At 40.3% G+C, this 18397-nt stretch overlaps 1 protein-coding gene across 2 annotated transcripts in view; it reads left to right on the top strand.

Annotated features, from left to right (window-relative positions):
- PIBF1 (progesterone immunomodulatory binding factor 1) overlaps nt 1-18397 on the top strand; it is a 230669-nt gene that overhangs the window by 1149 nt on the left and 211123 nt on the right. For both annotated transcript variants that reach the window (XM_006076037.4, XM_044927258.2), the window contains exons 2-3: nt 255-554; nt 13856-13956. In XM_006076037.4, coding sequence (XP_006076099.2) covers nt 303-554; nt 13856-13956 — 353 coding nt within the window. In that variant the 5' untranslated portion in view covers nt 255-302. The remainder of the gene's footprint in view (nt 1-254; nt 555-13855; nt 13957-18397) is intronic.

Here is an 18397-nt window from a genome sequence, read left to right as displayed (position 1 = left end):
TTTACACCCAAATAAGGACCTGCCCCTAGGAACTGAGTTTTTACTTATCAAAAGTGTGGGTTCATAATAGGATTTAATGAGTTTGATTTAATATGTTTGATTTGAGCAGTAATTTACCAATCTGTCTTAGATTTGGGGGTCCTCCCATTTGCCTAATAATTTCTTAGGGAATCCTTAGTATATCTTTGATAAACTTTCTGCTTTCCACAAAGAATGTTTGAATATATTTAAATCAATATTTTTTTAATCTACAGGAAATTGAAATAGAATTGGAAACGATAAGTGACCTGTAATAATTTAAAATGTCTCGAAAAGTTAGCAAGGCATCAAAAAAAATGAACATCTCTAGCTCCCTGGAATCTGAAGATATTAGTTTAGAAACAACAATTCCTACAGACGATATTTCCTCATCAGAAGAGCAGGATGGCAAAATCAAAATCACCAGGCAGCTAATTGAACGGAAAGAACTGCTTCATAATATTCAGTTACTGAAAATAGAGCTATCACAGAAAAATATGATGATCGATAATTTGAAGGTTGATTATCTTACAAAGGTAAGATCATATGTAACTTTTGTTATCTGTGTGCTTTGTTGTCTTCAAACTGCAGATAAATAAGAATTAAACTTATGAATGTATAATCTGAACTTGATACTTTTAACATTTTGAGAAAATAATTATTGGTGTTTTTTTTCTAGCCAAGTTGTTTTTCTGCTTCACTGAGAATTAGCTCTGATATGACTAGCTGGGTAGGAAGAATCAAGATTATTATTACATTATTGAATCTGTTTAATCCTCTACCATGGAGATTTGATTTCTTTTATACCCTGCTATTTGATAGTTCCTGTGTCGTAGTACCAAGTATAACAAATTCAGTTACCATAGCTTTAATAAGTTATCTACCAAATAAGAAGGAATGCCTCAGTCCTTGTTTTTCTGCCTTTTGTGGTTTTTTTAATAGAGTATTTTATGTAAGACCTGGTAAAGTTGTCATTTGTGATAAAAAAAATTTACAGTGATTTTAGAAAGATAGGAGACACTTCTTAAGTCTTACTACTCTGTCTTCTGAGAAAGTCTTTTCTTTCTGCAAAGAAGAGATACGGAAGATGGTAAACCCTCCATCTTTGCTCTTGACTTCCAGCTCTACCTATCTCCTCCCCTCCTATTTGGTTTCAGTTATGCCTTACCTTTTCTCTGTTAAGTCAGTCTTGGGTAGTTCTTGTATAGGGATCATGCTCCTAGAAAAATTTCTTGACCACACCTCTCTAGGAAAATGAAATGTCCTAAACCCCAAGGTCTTGATGATGTAAAGAAATCGTTTAGGTACATTTTTAAAAAACATTAATAGTTAATGTTTATTGAGTGCCTATTCTGTGCCAGACTCTGCTCTGTGAGCTTTTCATGTGTTATCTCATTTGAGCCATACAACTGTTTGAGGTACAGGTGCTTTTAGAGCATCTTCTCTGACCCATCAAATTAAATGAACCAATAGAATAAGTTAGATGGATATTTTGTGAAGTACACAGTAAGTATTAGTTATTGTTGTGGTTATTGACTAAAATAATATTCTCATTGTTTTCACCCTGTTTATTTTCTGTGCCTTTTATACATGTTCATAGGATTACTTGCCTTGTTTGTTGGGTATTTGTCTCTGTTAACAGAGTGTAAGGTTCCTGAGCACAGGAACAGGGGACATCTTTGTAGTCCCTGTTAGCTTCAATGCTTAGAACTGTCTCTGGCACCTAGCATATGCTTGGCTGTTTCTTATATGAGTAAATGGACCCCATTTGCTCTTGAAAAAATGGAACCACAACTGGTTAGTAGCTTACCAAAGCCATTCACATAGAAGTGGTGGAGCCAGGTGGGGTTAACACCAAAAAGGCTAAAGCCTGTATTCCATCCAAGTGAGTCTCCTAAGACTTCCTTTTAGGTTCTCTGTGGTGTCACCTACCAAGACTAGGTCACTTGATATTTTATCAATGTATCCAGTGGTTTCCCATTTCTTTTCCTTGAGTCATATTTTACTCCTTAAATGGATTCCCATGGTGATACTGGCTTGCGTATCTCTACCCTTAAGATCTCCTTCACTGGACTCATTGAAGAACGCCGAGGTAGGTCCCCATTCTTTGACCCAGACAGTCAACAAATCATCTGTTTTTTAAAATACTTATTTATTTTTTGGTTGTGCTGGGTGTCTCTTGCTGTGTACTAGTGGGGGGCCACTCTCTAGTTGTGGTGCGAGGACTTCTCACCGTGGTGGCTTCTCTTGTAGCAGAGCACGAACTTTGCGGTGCGTAGGCTTCAGTAGTTGTGGCCAGGGGGCTGGCTCACTAATTGTGGCACATGAGCTCAGTTGCCCCATTGCATGTGGGATCTTCATAGACCAGGGATCAAACTGGTGTCCTTTGCTTTACAAAAAGCATTCTTAACTACTGGACTACCAGGGAAGCAAGCCCTAAGTATTCTATTAAATGCCAACTGTATACCACATTCAAAATTACATTTTGTTTGGCTACTTTTTAAATTGCTCGTTTTCAACTTGCCTTGTGCTCAGTTGTCAATGGTTTCTCTTTTTAAAGTGTAATGTTTACGTTTAGTTCAGTTCGTCGCTCAGTCATGTCCGACTCTTTGCGACCCCATGAATCGCAGCACACGAGGCCTCCCTGTCCATCACCAACTCCCGGAGTTCACTGAGACTCATGTCCATCGAGTCAGTGATGCCATCCAGCCATCTCATCCTCTGTCGTCCCCTTCTCCTCCTGCCCCCAATCGCTCCCAGCATCAGAGTCTTTTCCAATGAGTCATCTCTTCGCATGAGGTGGCCAAAGTACTGGAGTTTCAGCTTTAGCATCATTCCTTTCAAGGAAATCCCAGAACTGATCTCCTTCAGAATGGACTGGTTGGATCTCCTTGCAGTCCAAGGGACTCTCAAGAGTCTTCTCCAACACCACAGTTCAAAAGCATCAATTCTTCAGCGCTCAGCTTTCTTCACAGTCCAACTCTCGCATCCATACATGACCACAGGAAAAACCATAGCCCTGACTAGACGAACCTCTGTTGGCAAAGTAATGTCTCTGCTTTTGAATATGCTGTCTAGGTTGGTCATGACTTTCCTTCCAAGGAGTAAGCGTCTTTTAATTTCATGACTGCAGTCACCATCTGTAGTGATTTTGGAGCCCAGAAAACTAAAGTCTGACACTGTTTCCACTGTTTCCCCATCTATTTCCCATGAAGTGATGGGACCAGATGCCATGATCTTCGTTTTCTGAATGTTGAGCTTTAAGCCAACTTTTTCACTCTCCACTTTCACTTTCATCAAGAGGCTTTTGAGTTCCTCTTCACTTTCTGCCATAAGGGTGGTGTCATCTGCATATCTGAGGTTATTGATATTTCTCCGGGCAATCTTGATTCCAGCTTGTGTTTCTTACAGCCCAGCGTTTCTCATGATGTACTCTGCATATAAGTTAAATAAGCAGAGTGACAATATACAGCCTTGACATACTCCTTTTCCTATTTGGAACCAGTCTGTTGTTCCATGTCCAGTTCTAACTGTTGCTTCCTGACCTGCATACAGGTTTCTCAAGAGGCAGGTCAGGTGGTCTGGTATTCCCATCTCTTTCAGAATTTTCCACAGTTTACTGTGATCCACACAGTCAAAGGCTTTGGCATAGTCAATAAAGCAGAAATAGTTGTTTTTCTGGAACTCTCTTGCTTTTTCCATGATCCAGCGGATGTTGGCAATTTGATCTTTGGTTCCTCTGCCTTTTCTAAAAACAGCTTGAACATCAGGAAGTTCACGGTTCACATATTGCTGAAGCCTGGCTTGGAGAATTTTGAGCATTACTTTACTAGCGTGTGAGATGAGTGCAATTGTGTGGTAGTTTGAGCATTCTTTGGCATTGCCTTTCTTTGGGATTGGAATGAAAACTAACCTTTTCCAGTCGTGTGACCACTGCTGAGTTTTCCAAATTTGCTGGCATATTGAGTGCAGCACTTTCACAGCATCATCTTTCAGGATTTGGAATAGCTCAACTGGAATTCCATCACCTCCACTAGCTTTGTTCGTAGTGATGCTTTCTAAGGCCCACTTGACTTCACATTCTAGGATGTCTGGCTCTAGGTCAGTGATCACACCATCGTGATTATCTGGGTCGTGAAGATCTTTTTTGTACAGTTCTTCTGTGTATTCTTGCCATCTCTTCTTAATATCTCCTGCTTCTGTTAGGTCCATACCATTTCTGTCCTTTATCGAGCCCATCTTTGCATGCAATGTTCCCTTGGTATCTCTGATTTTCTTAAAGAGATCTCTAGTCTTTCCCATTCTGTTGTTTTCCTCTATTTCTTTGCATTGATCCCTGAAGAAGGCTTTCTTATCTCTTCTTGCTATTCTCTGGAACTCTGCATTCAGATGTTTATATCTTTCCTTTTCTCCTTTGCTTTTCGCTTCTCTTCTGTTCACAGCTATTTGTAAGGCCTCCCCAGACAGCCATTTTGCTTTTTTGCATTTCTTTTTCTTGGGGATGGTCTTGATCCCTGTCTCCTGTACAATGTCACGAACCTCATTCCATAATTCATCAGGCACTCTATCAGATCTAGTCCCTTAAATCTATTTCTCACTTCCACTGTATAATCATAAGGGATTTGATTTAGGTCATACCTGGATGGTCTAGTGGTTTTCCCCACTTTCTTCAATTTAAATCTGAATTTGGCAATAAGGAGTTCATGATCTGAGCCACAGTCAGCTCCTGGTCTTGTTTTTGCTGACTGTATAGAGCTTCTCCATCTTTGGCTGCAAAGAATATAATCAGTCTGATTTCGGTGTTGACCATCTGGTGATGTCCTTGTATAGAGTCTTCTCTTGTGTTGTTGGAAGAGGGTGTTTGCTATGACCAGTGCATTTTCTTAGCAAAACTCTATTAGTCTTTGCCCTGCTTCATTCCGTATTCCAAGGCCAAATTTGCCTGTTACTCCAGGTATTTCTTGACTTCCTACTTTTGCATTCCAGTCCCCTATAATGAAAAGGACATCTTTTTTGGGTGTTAGTTCTAAAAGGTCTTGTAGGTCTTTATAGAACTGTTCAACTTCGGCTTCTTCAGCGTTACTGGTTGGGGCATAGACTTGGATTACTGTGATATTGAATGGTTTGCCTTGGAAACGAACAGAGATCATTCTGTCGTTTTTGAGATTGCATCCGAGTACTGCATTTTGGACTCTCTTGTTGACCATGATGGCTACTCCATTTCTTCTGAGGGATTCCTGCCTGCAGTAGTAGATATAATGGTCATCTGAGTTAAATTCACCCATTCCAGTCCATTTGAGTTCGCTGATTCCTAGAATGTCGACATTCACTCTTGCCATCTCTTGTTTGACCACTTCCAATTTGCCTTGATTCACGGACCTGACATTTCAGGTTCCTATGCAATATTGCTCTTTACAGCATCGGACCTTGCTTCTATCCCCAGTCACATCTACAGCTGGGTATTCTTTTTTCTTTGGCTCCATCCCTTCATTCTTTGTGGAGTTATTTCTGCACTGATCTCCAGTAGCATATTGGGCACCTTCTGACCTGGGGAGTTCCTCTTTCAGTATCCTATTATTTTGCCTTTTCATACTGTTCATGGGGTTCTCAAGGCAATACTGAAGTGGTTTGCCATTCCCTTCTCCAGTGGACCACATTCTGTCAGATCTCTCCACCATGACCTGCCCATCTTGGGTTGCCCCACAGGCGTGGCTTAGTTTCATTGAGTTAGACAAGGCTGTAGTCCTAGTATGATTAGATTGACTAGTTTTCTGTGAGTATGGTTTCAGTGTGTCTGCCCTCTGATGCCCTCTTGCAACACCTATCATCTTACTTGGGTTTCTCTTACCTTGGGTGTGGGATTTACGTTACTGGAATACTGGTTTATTCTTGAGACGCTTCCAAGTATAAGAAGTTAGAGCTACAGTCCTAGATACACACAGTTTAAAATCCCAGCCCTTACAGTTACCTTGGACAGATTCCTTAATTTTTTTTTCCCGTGATTTCCTGTAAAATAATAATAATGTTTTGTACTTCATGGAGTTGTTAGGAAGATTAATCAATGCACATAAACTCTTAGATGGCTGTGATGGAGTGTGTGCTGAGTCATGTCTGACCCTTGTACAATAAGTAATAGGGGTAGTTATACTTGCTCAACACTATATTATTATTATTATTATTATTATTATTATATTGTATCCCATGGTGCTTTATATAAGTTTTTATTGTTGTGGTTTTCTGGTTGGACTGAAAATGTAGAAGATTAAATTAGTCATGTTCCTGAATTTATGATACATAGTCATCATTGATCCTTGCAAGATAACTTATTTTGTATGTTTATTCTTTTATTACTGTAATTCATTTCCCTTTCTCCTCCTCCTCTTTATGTTTGCCTTTATCTTTTAACATTTATTCTTTAAAAAAATTTTTTATTGAGGTATAGTTGATTTATAGTATTATATGTTTCAAGTGTACAACATAGTGTTTCACAATTTTCATTCTTCAAATTATTTATTGATTTATAAATAAAATCAATAAATCAATTAATTTAAATTAATAAATACATAAATTCAGCTGTGCTGAATCTTTAAACTGCTCGCATGGTTTCTCTAGTTGTGGCTAATGGGGCCTGCTCTCTAGCTGCTGTGCATGGGCTTCTCATCGTGGTGGCTTCTCTTGTTGCAGAGCATGGGCTCTAGGGGGTGCAGGTTTGAGTAGTTACAAAGCATGGGCTCTGGTTGTGGCACACAGTCTTACTTGTCCCATAGCATGTGGGATCTTTCTGGACCAGGGATCGAACCTGTGTACCCTCCATTGGCAGGTGGATTCTTAACCACTGGACTACCAGGGGGACATCTCATAATTCTTAAAGGTTGTACTCCAATTGTAGTTATTATAAACATTTATCTTGAAAATTAGTATTTTTCTTATTTTTTTCTTTAAATAAATCTAAATTGCATGTTTTGTTTTAGATTTTATTTCTTTTATGGTTTTTGCTTTCAACTCAGTGCTGTTTTTAAAATCCTTCATGTTACTACATGTACATGTGGTCCTTTGCTTCCAGCAGCCACACAATTCTGGTGTCTACCCATCTGTTCACCCCCTCCCACAGTGATAGGCCCACAGGTTGCCTCCAAAGCCTTGCCACCACATGTGGTGTGGCCTTCTTTAGACATTTCTCTTCCAGACCTGATTTGAGCAATTCTTTGATATATATTGGAGAAGGAAATGGCAACCCGCTCCAGTATTCTTGCCTGGAAAATTCCATGGGCAGAGGAGCCTGGCAGACTATGGTCCATAGGGTTACAAAGAGTCAGCCACGACTGAGTGAATGAGCACATTGACACATATACTCAGGAGTGGAATTTCTGGCTGCAGGGTATATGTCTACTTCATTTAAGTGTATTTCCAAATTCCTTTCCAGGGTAGCTGCCTACTCTACATTCCTGTGTTTTTTTGTATACAAGCACTAGAGTTGTCCTGCTTGGAGACCTCTTCAGTTCAGTTCAGTTCAGTTCAGTCACTCAGTCGTGTCCGACTCTTTGTGACCCCATGAATTGCAGCACGCCATGCCTCCCTGTCCATCACCAACTCCCAGAGTTCACTCAAACTCATGTCCATCGAGTCGGTGATGCCATCCAGCCATCTCATCCTCTGTCATCCCCTTCTCCTCCTGCCCCCAATCCCTCCCAGCGTCAGGGTCTTTTCCAATGAGTCAGCTCTTCGCATGGGGTGGCCAAAGTACTGGAGTTTCAGCTTCAGCATCAGTTCTTCCAATGAACACCCAGGACTGATCATCCTTTAGGATGGACTGGTTGGATATCCTTGCAGTCCAAGAGACTCTCAAGAGTCTTCTCTCCCACACCACAGTTCAAAAGCATCAATTCTTCAGTGCTCAGCTTTCTTCACAGTCCAACTCTCACATCCATACATGACCACAGGAAAAACCATAGCCTTGAGTAGACGGACCTTTGTTGGCGAAGTAATGTCTTTGCTTTTGAGTATGTTATCTAGGTTGGTCATAACTTTCCTTCCAAGGAGTAAGCGTCATTTAATTTCATGGCTGCAGTCAACATCTGCAGTGATTTGGAGCCCCCCAAAACTAAAGTCTGACACTGTTTCCACTGTTGCCTCATCTATTTCCCATGAAGTGATGGGACCAGATGCCCTGATCTTAGTTTTCTGAATGTTGAGCTTTAAGCCAACTTTTTCACTCTCCACTTTCACTTTCATCATGAGGCTTTTTAGGTCTTCTTCACTTTCTGCCAATATATTTGCTGTCAAATATGGGAAGAAGTGAGAATCCCCATGGACAGTGGAGCCTGGAGGGTTATAGTCCATAGGGCTGCAAAGAGTCAGACGCAACTGAAGCGATTTAGCATGCATATATGGGAAGAAGTATTATAAGGTAGAAGAATTAGTCTTTAATTCGTCAAATCCAGGGCACCTGGATTATAAAACAAACTATTAACGTGTACTACTAAGGTTAAACACTGCCAAATTAAACTGTTATGTGCTGTAGTTTGTAAGATGCATTCTAGCTTCAGAGATGAAAAGTGTGAAGATACGTGAGTCTGGAATTGATGAAGGAACAGTATTCTTAGCCACTCATTTATTCTCCAGAGCTTACCTATGCATTGAACATCCCATATATGAAGGTGAAAATGTCACGTTCAGCATTGAAAAAAATGAATTTTCCTGCATAGACTGTAGTGAAAATGGTTGAAAATCACAGGGAGGGTACATTTCTGCTGAATTTAACTTGTTGCTATTAACATTTAAATGACCTGATTTTAAGTTATTGAGGCTCCCGTCATCAGAAGCTTTCAAGTAGTCCTGAATGATCGAGTATCTTGAATATTATAGGTATTTCTTCTATGGAAAAAGATTGAACCCGCTGTCCAGTGTTCAATTATTAGTATGAGAATCTTGAAAAACATTGGTTGCCAGTCACAAAAGTGTGGAAACCATAGCTTAAGCAGGATAAGGATTTTGTTTCTCTGGTATAACAGAATTCTGAAAATAGGCAATTTAGACCTGGTATTTACCGTTGATATCATTAGAAACCCAGGCTCCTTTTAACCTTCTCGGTGGCTGTAAAAATAGCATGTGTTTTTCACCTCAGAATCACAGATGGCTGATCTGCCGCCACTGTTGTGCCCATGCTCTAGGCAGACATAAGGAGAAGGGTGATGGAAGAATGCAGCATATGCCAAATGAATTTGTTCTTTAAAGAGCTTTCCTAGAGCTCAAGCTGGTGACCTTGATGGACTAGGACTATATAGCATGACTACACCTAGGTGCCAGGAGAGGGAAGCTGGGAAGTGTATATTTTTAACTGGACATGTTGTTGCTGCTAATAAAAATCAGAGTTACTTGAGAAAGAGAGGCGAGTAACAGTTTTTTCCTCTCTTCAAGGTCTTTCTTAGTTCAGAAATCAGTGAATCTGTATAATCTAACATCTCTCCACACCAATATGGGAACAATACAGTGCTTACGTTTATTACAGCTTATTACTGGTGGTATGTTGTTGTTCAGTTGCCCAGTCGTGTCTAACTCTTTGTGACCCCATGGACTGCAGCACGCCAGGCTTCCCTGTCTTTCACTATCTTCCAGAGTTTGCTCAAACCCATGTCCATTGAATCGGTGATGCCATCCAACCATCTCATCCCCTGTCATCCGCTTCTCCTCCTGCTCTCAATCTTTCCCAGCAACAGGGTCTTTTCCAGTGAGTTGGCTTTTCGCATCAGGTAGCCAAAGTATTGGAGCTTCAGCATCCGTCCATGCAATGAATATTCAGGGTTGATTTTCTTTAAGATTGACTGGTTTGATCTCCTTGCTGTCCAAGGCACTCTCAAGAGTCTTTTCTGACACCAAGTTCGAAAGCATCAATTCTTTGGCGCTCAGCCTTCTTTATGGTCCAACTCTCACATCCATACATGATTACTGGAGAGACCATAGCTTTGACTAGATGGACCTTTGTCAGCAAAGTGCTGTCTCTGCTTTTTAAAACTTTTCAAAACTAATGGTATAGTTTATTACTAGGACTCATGCTGCTTTGATTTCTCCATCTCTAAAAACCCAAGCAGATTATTCACAGGATACTTTACAAGCATTGATTCTCATTACCCACTCAGCTGCTTGCTGACTGAGAGCCCTGGAAGGGGAGTTGCTCAGGCCAGGCTTGCTGATCTTAGAGGACTGTTCGGTGCACTTTTATGCACACTTATTGCTGCCTAACTCTCCTTGCTTACTCCACTTCCTTATTCCTCTCCTCCTCACACATCTAGCCTGTCAGTTTTTATTTTATTTTTTTTTAATTTTATTTTATTTTTAAACTTTATATAACTGTATTAGTTTTGCCAAATATCAAAATGAATCCACCACAGGTATAGATGTGTTCCCCATCCCGAACCCCCCTCCCTCCTCCCTCCCCATTCCATCCCTCTGGGTCGTCCCAGTGCACCTGCCCCAAGCATCCAGTATCGTGCATCGAACCTGGACTGGCAACTCGTTCCATACATGATATTTTACATGTTTCAATGCCATTCTCCCAAATCTTCCCACCCTCTCCCTCTCTCACAGAGTCCATAAGATTGTTCTATACATCAGTGTCTCTTTTGCTGTCAGTTTTTAAATGCTAAAATCTCTTTTTGTTTATCTCTCATTAATGGTCCCTGGGTTCCTCATTGCTTGGGAAGTGCTGGAGGGTGTCTCCCTAGCTTGACTGTCTCTGAGTCGAGGGACTTAAATCTAGAAGTCAGTTGAAATTGTTAAAGTTCCCACCCTGAAAAAAGCAGAAGTTTCACTCCTTGTGGTAGCAGTCTTCTTGATTTGCAGAATGGTAATTATGAGGAATGTGGTCATCATTTGTTGATTTAAGACATTTATTGAGACATGTTACCAGGAATACAGCAATGAATATGACAAGAGTCCCTTTTTTATGGAGATCACATTTAAGTGAGAGACATCATCAAACAACAAATAAGCTGTCTTCAGGGTCATGTGATACAGCATTGCTTAGCAGTGGGAATTTTCTGCTTTAGATAGGAAGTCAGCAAACTTTCTCTGTAAAGGCCTGGGCAAGACAGTAAATAGTTTAGGCTTTCCAGCTTGCATATGGTCTATTACATAGTCTTCCTTCTTCTTTTTTTTTTTTTTTTTGGCTTTTAACAACTTTATAAATGTAAAACCTGTTCCTAGCTTGTGGGCTATATAGGAACAGGACATGGGCAGGATTTGGCCCGTCAATTTGATATGTTAACCCTGCTTTCAATTGTGTGTTAGAGAAGCCGTTTGAAGAGTTTAGGCAATTGGACTTATATGTCCTGATTTCTGCTTTCAAAATGTCACTGAAGCAATAGACTAAAAGCAGGTAAGGTAGAAGAGGAAGACAGTACTAAATAATTGCCTGTGTAAGACTCCCAAGTTTTTGGCTTCATCTCCTGGAGCCATTTATTGAGAAATAGAAGGCTGGAAGAAAACTGATGTAGGAGGTAAAATATAAGTTCTGTTTTGAACACATTAAACTTTAAATGCCAATTAGACTCCCAGATGAAATTGTCACTTTGACTTTAGAGGAAAGTCCATGACTGGGGGTAGGTAGGGGGGTGTGTGTGTGTGTGTGTGTGTGTGTGTGTGTAATATACATGTAATATACATCAGCATGTGAAAGTGTTAGTTGCTCAGTGACTCTTTGCTATCCCTTGGACTGCAGTTTCGTGTGTGTATATGTGTGTGTGTGTGTGTGTGTGTGTAGTATACATCAGCATGTGAAAGTGTTAGTCGCTCAGTGACTCTTTGCAGCCCCTTGGACTGCAGCTTCCAGGCTCCTCTGTCCATAGGATTCTCTAGGCAAGAATACTGGAGTGGGGTGCCATTCCCTTCTCCAGGAGATATTCCTGACATAGGGATTGAACCCAGGTCTCCTGTATTGTAGGCATGTAAGTACCACATAAAGCTTTGTTATTGGATGATTACCTGGGGAGAGTAGAGGACCCCAAACCAAGTCAAGGGGTAGTCAAACATTAGAAATAGGATAGAGGAAAAAAATCTATCATATGAACCTGAGAAGCTTAAGAGGGTCCTGTGAGTTAAGGAAGAAAACCAAGAGGAGTATCACATAAGGTGAAAGAGGATGGAGTGGTCAACTCTGCCAAATTATGCTATCATATAAGATAAATATGCAGAAATAACCATTGGACTGGGCATTATGGAGAGGATTCATAACCTGAACAAATATTGTTATTGGAATACTACTACTACTACTAAGTCGCTTTAGTAGTGTCCGACTCTGTGTGACCCAATGGACGGCAGCCCACCAGGCTCCCCGATCCCTGGGATTCTCCTGGCAAGAACACTGGAGTGGGTTGCCATTTCCTTCTCCACTGCATGAAAGTGAAAAGTGAAAGTGAAGTCGCTCAGTAAGTGTCCAACTCTTCGTTACCCCATGGACTGCAGCCTACCAGGCTCCTCCGCCCATGGGATACTCCAGGCAAGACTACTTGAGTCGGGTGCCATTTAGTGTGGGACAAAAACCATATGAAAGTTTTATTAAGGACTGACTTATGTTAATCTGCATATTTTAAAGATAAACAAGAATTGCCTGGGTTGAAAGGGAGAGAGTAAAGAATTTTTTAAATGGACTAAGAGTCAGCTCAGATGTATCGAGACTTAAGAGAGAGCATAACATATTTGAGGAATGGTAAGCATTTATTTTGGCTAGAATAGAATTTTCTTTTAAGCTAATGACAACAGGCATGGTTGGCAAAGGCCAGGTCAAGAAGGAGTGTAGAGGGACTTCCCTAGTGGTACAGTGGGTAAGAGTCCACCTGCCAATGAAGGAGATACGGGTTCAGTCCCTGGTCCAGGATCCCACATACCATGGAGCAACTAAGCCCCAAGAGTCAGCACTACTGAGCCCAACTACTGAAGACCTTAATGCCCTAGAGCCTGTGCTCCACAACAAGAGCAGCCACCACAGCCAGAAGCCCATACACCACAACGAAGAGTAGGCCCTGCTGTCCACAACTAGAGAAAGCCCACAGGCAGCAGCGACGACCTAGCACAGCCAGAATTAAATAAATAATAAATAACTTTAAAAAGAAAAAAAGAGTAGTGTAGAATGCCATGAACTTTGGAATTTATTCGGAAGACAGTGAGGATCCTCTGAAGGATTTAACACTGGGGAAATAACATTTTTGATAGCATTTTTAAAAGATAAGGTAAAGGAAGATAGTTTTGAAGATTTGCAAAACTGAAGGCAGGGAAAGAGTAGAAAAGCATTGTCATAATCTAGGTAAGATATGACAGGGATCTAACTGAAGACTTGTCAGTGGCTGTTAAAGAGGATGGTGTAGTTGTGACACCTTTTTATGGAATAAACTCAACAATAAAAAAACAGTGATTTCTGATCAGAATAAGCAATGGGAGAGATGTATCAAATGTGACTGAGATTTTTTTGCTTTGGAGACCAAGGAGATGCAAAGAATATAAGACTAGGTGAGGTGGGTGACTAGGTTCATTTTGGACATTTGTAGCATCACCCATGTAGTAGTCAATTGAAGACATGTAGCAGTCAGATATATGGATCTACAATATATGCAGGGTCTGGCCAGGAAAAAATTACCTGGGCAAGGCACCAGCATATAAACCCCAGTTGTCAAAGAGTTTTTCAGTGAGATTAGATTAAGGGAAAAATAATCCCAATGACAGCCTGGTAAAAATCGATTTATGAGGCTTCAGATTCAAAGCATAGTTTAACAACCATTTGTATGGACAAACAGAAGGTTTTATTAAATTTGCAAATTGACCTTGTCATTTACCCTTTTCTCTTAAGATTGAAGAATTGGAGGAGAAACTTAATGATGCACTTCACCAGAAGCAGCTACTAGCCCTGAGATTAGACAACCAATTGACTTTCCAACAAAAGGATGCCAGGTAAAAGTTTTAAAAAGAAACAATACCTATTCAGCAGTTAAAAACAATGTCATTACCTATTCATGCATGTGATTATAAGCTAAAATAGAGAAATCTTAAAGACAGTTATCATTTTTACATCCAGACTAGGAAAAAACTACTTGATATAATACACAAAAATACAGAAAGCCAAAATTTGATATTCATTGAATAAATATTGCAGATATAAGTGACCCATACATGAAAATGGAAGCACTCTAAATTTATCACCACTTCACTTTCTGCCTTTCTCTCAGCTGTTTGTAAGACCTCCTCAGATAACCCTTTTGCCTTTTTGCATCACTGCCTCCTGTACAGTGTCACAAATCTCTGTCCATAGTTCTTCAGGCACTCTGTCTATCAGATCTATTCCTTTGAATCTATTTGTCACTTTCACTGCATAATCATAAGGGATTTGATTTAGGTCATACCTGAATGGTCTAGTGGTTTTCCCTACTTTCTTCAATTTAAGTCTGAATTTGGCAATAAGGAGTTCATGATCTGAGCCACAGTCAGCTCCTGGTCTTGTTTTTGCTGACTGTATAGAGCTTCTCCATCTTTGGCTGCAAAAATATAATCAATCTGATTTTGGTGTTGACCATCTGGTGATGTCCATGTGTAGAGTCTTCTCTTATGTTGTTGGATGAGGGTGTTTGCTATGACCAGTGCATTCTCTTGGCAAAACTCTGTTAGCCTTTGCCCTGCTTAATTTTGTACTCCAAGGCCAAACTTGCCTGTTAACTGCAGGTATCTCTTGACATCTACTTTTGCATTCCAGTCCCCTATAATGAAAAGGACGTCTTTTTTGGGTGTTAGTTCTAGAAAGTCTTGAAGGTGTTCAAAGAACCATTCAGCTTCTTTGGCATTACTGGTTGGGGCATAGACTTGGATTACTGTGATGTTGAATGGTTTGCCTTGGAAACAAATGAGATCATTCTGTCATTTTTGAGATTGTACTCAAGTACTACATTTTGGACTCTAGAAGAGAAATTGAAGGCAGAGGGGAAAAGGAAAGATATACCCATTTGAATGGAGAGTTCCAAAGAATAGCAAGGAGAGAGAAGAAAGTGTTCCTCAGTGATCAATGCAAAGAAATAGAGGAAAACAACAGAATGGGAAAGACTAGAAGTCTCTTCAAGAAAATTAGAGATACCAAGGGAACACTTCATGCAAAGATGGGCTCAATAAAGGATAGAAATGTTATGGACCTAACAGAAGCAGATGATATTAAGAAGAGGTGTCAAGAATAAATAGAACTATACAAAAATATCTTCATGACCCAGATAACCATGATGGTGTGATCACTCACCTAGAGCCAGACATCCTGGAATACAAAGTCAAGTGGGCCTTAGGAAGCATCACTACAAACAAAGCTAGTGGAGGTGATGGAATTCCAGTTGAACTGTTTCAAATCCTAAAAGATGATGCTTTTGAAATGCTGTACTCAATATGCCAGCAAATTTAGGAAACACAGCAGTGGCCACAAGACTGGAAAATGTCAGTTTTCATTCCAGTCCCAAAGAGGGGCAATGCCAAAGAATGTTCAAACTACCACACAATTGCACTCATCTCACGTGCTAGTAAAGTAATGCTCAAAATTCTCCAAGCCAGGCTTCAGCAGTATGTGAACCATGAACTTCCAGATGTTCAAGCTGGTTTTAGAAAAGGCAGAGGAACCAGAGATCAAATTGCCAACATCCCTTGGATCATTGAAAAAGCAAGAGAGTTCCAGAAAAAACATCTACTTCTGCTTTATTGACTATGCCAAAGCCTTTGACTGTGTGGATCACAGTAAACTGTGGAAAATTCTGAAAGAGATGGGAATACCAGACCACCTGACTTGCCTCTTGAGAAACCTATATGCAGGTCAGGAAGCAACAGTTAGAACTGGACATGAAACAACAGACTGTTTCCAAATAGGGAAAGGAGTACGTCAAGGCTGTATATTGTCACCCTGCTTATTTAACTTATACGCAGAATACATCATGAGAAATGCTGGGCTGAGTGAAGCACAAGCTGGAATCAAGATTGCCGGGAGAAATGTTAATAACCTCAAATACGCAGATGACACTACCCTTACGGCAGAAAGAGGAACTGAAGATCCTCTTGATGAAAGTAAAAGAAGAAAGTGAAAAAGCTGGCTTAATACTCAAGATTCAGAACAGTAAGATCATGGCATCTGGTTCTGTCATTTCATTGGCAGATGGGGAAATAATGGAAACAGAGACTCTATTTTCTTGGGCTCCAAAATCACTGTGGACAGTGACTGCAACCATGAAATTAAAAGATGCTTGCTCCTTGGAAGAAAAACTGTGACCTACCTAGACAGCATATTAAAAAGCAGAGACATTACTTTGCTGACAAAGGTCCTTCTAGCCAAAGCTATGGTTTTACCACTAGTCATGTATGGATGTGAGAGTTGGACTATAAAGAACGCTGAGTGCCAAAGAATTGATGCTTTTGAACTGTGGTGTTGGAGAAGACTCTTGAGAGTTCCTTGGACTGTAAGGAGATTCAACCAGTCCATCCTAAAGGAAATCAGTCCTGAATATTCATTGGAAGGACAAATGCTGAAACTGAAACTGCGATACTTTGGCCACCTGATGCAGAGAAGTGACTCATTGGAAAGGACCCTGATGCTGGGAAACATTGAAGGCAGGAGGAGAAGGGGATGACAGTATGAGATGGTTGGATGGCATTACCGACTTGATGGACAACAGTTTGAGCAAGTTCCAGGAGTTGGTGATGGACAGGGAAGCCTGGCATGCTGCAGTCCATGGGGTCACAAAGAGTTGGACACGACTGAGTGACTGAACTGTACTGAAGCAGCTGTCTTAACCTTTCTTCATTTGCTTTGTAGAAAGTATTGATATATTCTGTGGCCCTTTGGATTCTTTTGGGCTGAAGTCCCTTCTGTTTACCTGCCTACTTTCTCCAGCTCAGTTGTGCACTTATCCAAAGTTCCTTGTATTTTTCTCAATATACATACCTATGCCAATTGTGCTTACTATACTTCTATAACTTAATTAAAATTATATTTTAAAATGAATACAAAGGCATATACATTTCTTTGCAAATTATAATGAATTCTTTGGAATGATTCAATAAAAGTGAGTGACTACAAGATCATCAAATAAGTGTAAGCAAGAGATGTTTAGAGATTGGGGCAGAAATCACATCTATAAAAAATATGCTCAGATTTCTTCTCAGGTGTCTTTTTAAAAGGTCTCCTGCCATTGTAAAGAAATTGAACTTGGAAATCATGAGAAATGATTTACAGAAAAACAAGGCACATCTCCACATGATAAAAAACCTAGACCCTGGGGGAAAAATGTTTCAGATGAGTGTTAATTTCTGTATTTTAATTAGAGGTAAATGTAAAAGGAGGCATCTATTCTGTTTATGAGATTTTACTATTTAACTGATATATTAAAAAATTATCTGACCAGTTTTCAGCCACTATTCACATTAGATGAGTGTGGTTCTCAAATTTGACCATGCATCAGAGCCACCTGGAGAGCTTGTGGGAAAAGACTGCTGGGGACGCTCAGGGATTCTGTGGGTGGGCCCTAGAATTTGCATTTCTGCCAGCTTCCCAGATGATGTGAACACTGCTACTGGCTTGTGGGGAACACTTTGAAAGCCACTGCATTGGGTAATAGGGCTTCTATTCTGGTTCTTTAGACATTGATCAAATTAAATGAAGTGGGGAGACTAAATGTAGGAGACTATTGCTGTAATCCTCTTGATAGTGGTAAAAAGAGGTTGGATTCTGAATATACTTTAAAGGTAAAGCCGGTAGGATGTCCTGATAGATTCAGTGTGGGGTTTAGGAGAGAAAGAGGAATCAAGGATTGTACCAATCCTTGGCCTGAATAAATCAAAGGATGGAGTTGCTGTCAATTAAGATGATGAAACCATAATGGAATAGGTTTGTGAGTGAAGAGCAGGAGTTTAATTTGGAACATGTTGCTATTGCTAAGTCACTTTAGTCGTGTCTGACTCTGTGCAACCCCATAGATGGCAGCCCACCAGGCTCCCCCTTCCCTGGGATTCTCCAGGCAAGAACACTGGAATGGGTTGCCATTTCCTTCTCCAGTGCATAAAAGTGAAAAGTGAAAGTGAAGTTGCTGAGTTGTGTCCGACTCCTAGCGACCCCATGGACTGCAGCGGATATATATGAGAAGTCTGATCTAAAGAGATAAATCTGGGAGCCATTAGGATATACAGACAGTATTTAATTCACGAGACTGGATGAATTCCCCAAGGGAGTAAACATAGACAAGAGGAGAGGACCAAGTAATCCCAACATTAAGATAAACAAGATAAAAAGAATGGGAAAGTATCGCCAATAAAACAGGAGAAAAATGAAGAGGAAAATAATATAGTATCTGGGAAAGCAGATGAAGGAAGGAGAGGGCAG

Source organism: Bubalus bubalis, chromosome 13 (assembly GCF_019923935.1).
Source record: "Bubalus bubalis isolate 160015118507 breed Murrah chromosome 13, NDDB_SH_1, whole genome shotgun sequence".
Lineage (NCBI taxonomy): Eukaryota > Metazoa > Chordata > Mammalia > Artiodactyla > Bovidae > Bubalus > Bubalus bubalis.
The sequence above is the reverse complement of the archived record's forward strand: the minus strand, read 5'-3'. Positions and strand labels throughout refer to the sequence as shown.